The following is a 4,237-nucleotide window of genomic DNA, read 5'->3' as shown; positions in this document are numbered from 1 at the left end:
CTGTGATGTGGGAGGCATCTTATCGAGATTGCTAAGGGGCGATCGATCGCCCCTAGCGATCAGGGTTCGGTCCCTCCTCCCTCCATCTGGTTTCTTTTTTGGCACCGCATTACTTTCCTATTTTAGTAAATTTGTGCACCAAAAGTTTGTACACCTCAAGTTTACACATCTAAAGTTTAGAGACCCAAAGTTTATAAGTCAAAAGTTTATATATCCGATTCAAATTTGAATTTAAATTCAAATATTTTTATATATAGTATTTCTATACATCTAAAGTTTATAGACCCAAAGTTTATAAGTCAAAAGTTTACATATCTGTTTTAAATTTGAATTTGAATTATATCCGATTCAAATTTGAATTTGAATTCAAATATTTTCTATATATAGTATTTCTATACACCTAAAGTTTATAGACCCAAAGTTTATAAGTCAAAAGTTTACATACCCGATTCAAATTTGAATTTGAATTCAAATTATAGTTTATAGACCCAAAGTTTATAAGTCAAAAGTCTGCATACCTGTTTCAAATTTGAATTTAAATTCAAATTTTTTATATATAGTATTTCTATACATAAATTTTTCCAACTTTTATTTTTTTTAAAAAAAATTTATAGTGTACTGTAATAGGAAGAGAAGAAGGGAAGGAGGAAGGAGTGTATAGCCGTATAGGGGGGAGGAGCGGGCGCCGCCCATTAGCTTTACCTGCATCTTATCCCCTTAGAGCAGGTACAATAACCGGCGGTACTGCTTCCGCGTAAGATTTTGTGATGATCTGGAGGAGAGAGGGGAAGAGAGAGAGAGTGAGCCGATGACTAATTTGTCGCCGGACTGCACGCGCCGGTCGAGGAGTTCATGGGGCTCGCCTAGATGCTTGCGCTGCCTGCCTTCGTGGCCAACTCCTGCGGCCACTGGACCACTGCCCTCAGCCTGCCGGCGTCGACGCACGGCCGCCGCGGTCTCCCACATCCGTCGCACGGTCCCCGTCACCCTTCGCCTGCAGGGTTGACGCCATCTCCGACGCCCACCGCTCTCTTCCGCCTCCGCCGCGCGGCCCGGCCACCGTCGTCTCCGACGCCCACCGCACGGCCGCCGCCCTCTTCCGCCTCCGCCGCTCGGCCCAGCCGCCACCGTCTCCAACGCCCGCCGCACGGCCGCCGCCATCTCCTGTGTCCACCGCCGCTATTTTCCACCCCGCCGCCATCTCTGTTGCTCAAGAACCAAACAAAGAAGAGAAGACATGAACTGATGGGAGAAAGAGAGAGAAAGAGAATGGGAGGTAGCCGGTAGGAGAAGGTGGTGGGTCCCATGAAACAATAAAATATTCATGTTATAGTATTTTTATTATAGACATTAGCTATATTGTTTACTATATATGACATGGCTGTTTTTTAAAGCCAACAACGGGCTATATTATTGATCTTGCTCTTAGCACATTCTATCAAGGCCATAGCGACAAACAAAGACAAAAGGTAGTCCGTGTGATGGGGCAAACTTGACGCCACAGTGGAATCAAGAAAAAAAATCAAGTTCGCTCATCTTTGTGTGTTCGCGAAAAAGACAAGTCCGCTCACCCTTTTGCGCATTCGGAAAAAAAAGCAAGTCCGCTCACCGATTCGGCCAACCGAGTTGGACACGTTCCAGATTCTTGCCCACTCATCATTGATCAGCGGGGAAGGCGAGAGGATGAACCGATGAACACCGAGCACCAGGGGTTGTATCAGTTGCTCGGCCTTGTCTCCAGTTCCAACACCGCTCCGCCACGGCATACTTTTCGGCTGAGACGAAGTATTCAAATTTGCTCGATGTGGGCGCGCCATGGGCAGCCCATCAACTCGTGCAAATAGCTTCTCCTGCAAATCTGCAATCCTATATCCGACAACTCGTGCCCATCTCATTTCGCTCGGTGCGCCAAACACAGCCGCAGAACTCACGTGAATCCCGAAAAGCGTGGCTGTGTGTGGGCCATTCACCATTCGGGTAAAAAACCGGAGCACGACACCAGTTCTATTTTATTTCTCCAAACAAGCGAGAGCAATGATACACACATAAAGTATGGAGTCGACAAGTCCAGCTAGCCTAGCATCACGCTTGTTTGATTACTCCCTGATTGTCACTTTCATCGGCAAGCCACCCTCCATCCGCAGCGTAAGCGCGACCACGAGCCCAGGGTGCCCCTTGGCGTCGCCGGCGTACCGGAGGCTGAACTGCTCGAGCACGCACGCCACGATGGACTTCATCTGTATGTAGGCCATCTCCTTGCCTAGGCACATCCTCGGCCCCGCGTGGAACACCGGGTACTTGAACGTGCTCTCCGACCGGAACGCGCCCGCCTCGTCCAGCCACCGCTCCGGCCTGAACTCCTCGCAGTCCGCGCCCCAGATGTCCTCCACGCGCCCCATGGCGTACGCGCAGTACGTCACCAGCCACCCTTTCCCCGCGAACGTGCCGTCCGGCAGGAACTCCTCCTCCTTGCAGCTGTGCGTGTCGAAGGGTACCGGCGGATACAGACGCATGGACTCGGTGATGGCCGCGTGGAGGTACTGCATGTCCCTCAGCTCGTCCAAGCTGAACGTCGCGCCACGCGTTCCCTCGCTGCCGGCCGACGACTGTCTCACCGCGCGGATCTCGCGCACGATCTTGTCTTCCACGTCGGGCCGGCCGGAGAGTAGCCAGAAGAACCAGGTCAGCGCCGAAGACGTCGTGTCGCGGCCGGCGAGGATGAAGTTGGTGACCACGTCGCGGAGGCTCTCGTCGCTGTGCTCGCCGCTCGCGGCGAAGCGCGACAGGAAGTCGTCGCGGCGCTCCAGCCGGGCCTCCCTTCTCTCCCTGCGCTCCCGGACGATCCGCTCCGCGTAGCCGTGGATCGTGGCAAGTGAATCCCTCATCCGCCTCTCGGGCTCCATGTTGAAGAGCTTCTTGATGCGCCACAGCGACTTGGCCGGCGAGTTGAACCGGTCCAAGATGGCGTTCTGCGCGTCGTTGAACGCGCGCATGAACTCCGCGCTCTGGGGCGCGGCCATGCTCTCCTCGGTGAGGCACGCCGGGTCCTCATCGAAGGCCACGCGGCAGATGTTGTCGAACGCGAAGCGCTCGAGCACGTCTTGCACGTCCAGCGTCCGTCCGTGGCGCCCCGCATACTCGAGCAGCGGCAGCAGCCTCTCGACGACCTCGAACCGGACGGTGTCCACCACGAAGTTCCTCAGCGAGCGCTTGTTGAACTCGTAACTGGCGGCCTTCCGCTGCCATAGCCACTGTTCGCCGTCGGAATTGAAGATGCCGTGGCCAAGAAAATCCTCGAGCAAGGACACGGCAAGCTCGCCCTTGGGGTAGTTACCAAAGTTAGCCTTGAGAATGTGCTCGACGTTGGCCGGGTTGGCGGTGATGACGCCGCCGGTGAGTCCGAGCTCCTTGAACGACATGGTGTGCGTGGGGCTGCGCTTCATGACGCCGGTCGACCACTCAAGGAAACGGTCCTTGTTATTGATGAAATGCGGCAGCGTGCCGACCACGGGGTAGGACTTGAGTCCATGGGTGCGAGGCTTCTTCTTGGGATCCTGGTGCAGGTAGAGGAAGTAGACGAGGGTGAGCAGGAGGATGAGCAGGAGAGAAGCTGAGGTTGAGGAGAGTTCCATGGCGACTGTGATATGATTTTGGCTTGAGACTTGCGAGTGGCTCAAGTGGTTGCGAGAAGAGGTGTGGACCTTTACGGTTGTGTGGCTGGATACTACAAGCGAGTGAGCGACGAAGTGGTTTTCATTTATAAACAGTAAATCCAGTTCGTCAATTTTGCTAGTGGCGCAAGTGATTTGATCGCTGTAGACCTGTAGTTGGGATTAGAGGTCATAAGTCACTGTACTTGGGACAAGAATATATCGTGGATTTTTTTAGCTGGCAATCAGAGGTTGCAAGCCGTTTGCTTAATTAATTGATAGTCGATACGTCACCATGGGTTATATTTAGTCAAATTTATTTATTTTTCTTATGAGCAGACTGATTTCAGACTTGAAATTTTCTACGATATCCTAAATTCATTTTTCTTTCTTATGATACAGACTGATTTGAGGGGCGTCTAGTACGCGGACGTTCGCGGGCCCGCGAACGTTGCAACAACCTATGTATTGTACATCCGCATGTGGCAACCAGCGTGCATCGTTGCAAGCTAGAAAAACCAGCCCATGGGCTTCAACCTGTCTTTTTTTTTGGAATAAGTTCACCGGAGGTCCCTCAACTTAACAGC

At 52.3% G+C, this 4,237-nt stretch overlaps 1 protein-coding gene across 1 annotated transcript; it reads right to left on the bottom strand.

The window, feature by feature from the left end:
• Positions 1-1,978: 1,978 nt before the first annotated feature.
• On the bottom strand, positions 1,979-3,741 carry LOC127765891 (cytochrome P450 CYP94D108-like). The gene has a single exon (XM_052290864.1). The coding sequence runs from the start codon at positions 3,630-3,632 to the stop codon at positions 2,097-2,099; it is 1,536 nt and encodes a 511-aa protein (XP_052146824.1). The 5' UTR covers positions 3,633-3,741; the 3' UTR covers positions 1,979-2,096.
• Positions 3,742-4,237: the final 496 nt, after the last annotated feature.

The sequence above is a fragment of the Oryza glaberrima genome, chromosome 1, assembly GCF_000147395.1.
Source record: "Oryza glaberrima chromosome 1, OglaRS2, whole genome shotgun sequence".
NCBI classification, from domain to species: Eukaryota; Viridiplantae; Streptophyta; class Magnoliopsida; order Poales; family Poaceae; genus Oryza; species Oryza glaberrima.
The sequence above is the reverse complement of the archived record's forward strand: the minus strand, read 5'-3'. Positions and strand labels throughout refer to the sequence as shown.

Bases quoted from the DNA above. Each gene is read 5' to 3' on its own strand.
- LOC127765891 (XM_052290864.1), bottom strand. From the start codon at position 3,632: ATGGAACTCTCCTCAACCTCAGCTTCTCTCCTGCTCATCCTCCTGCTC.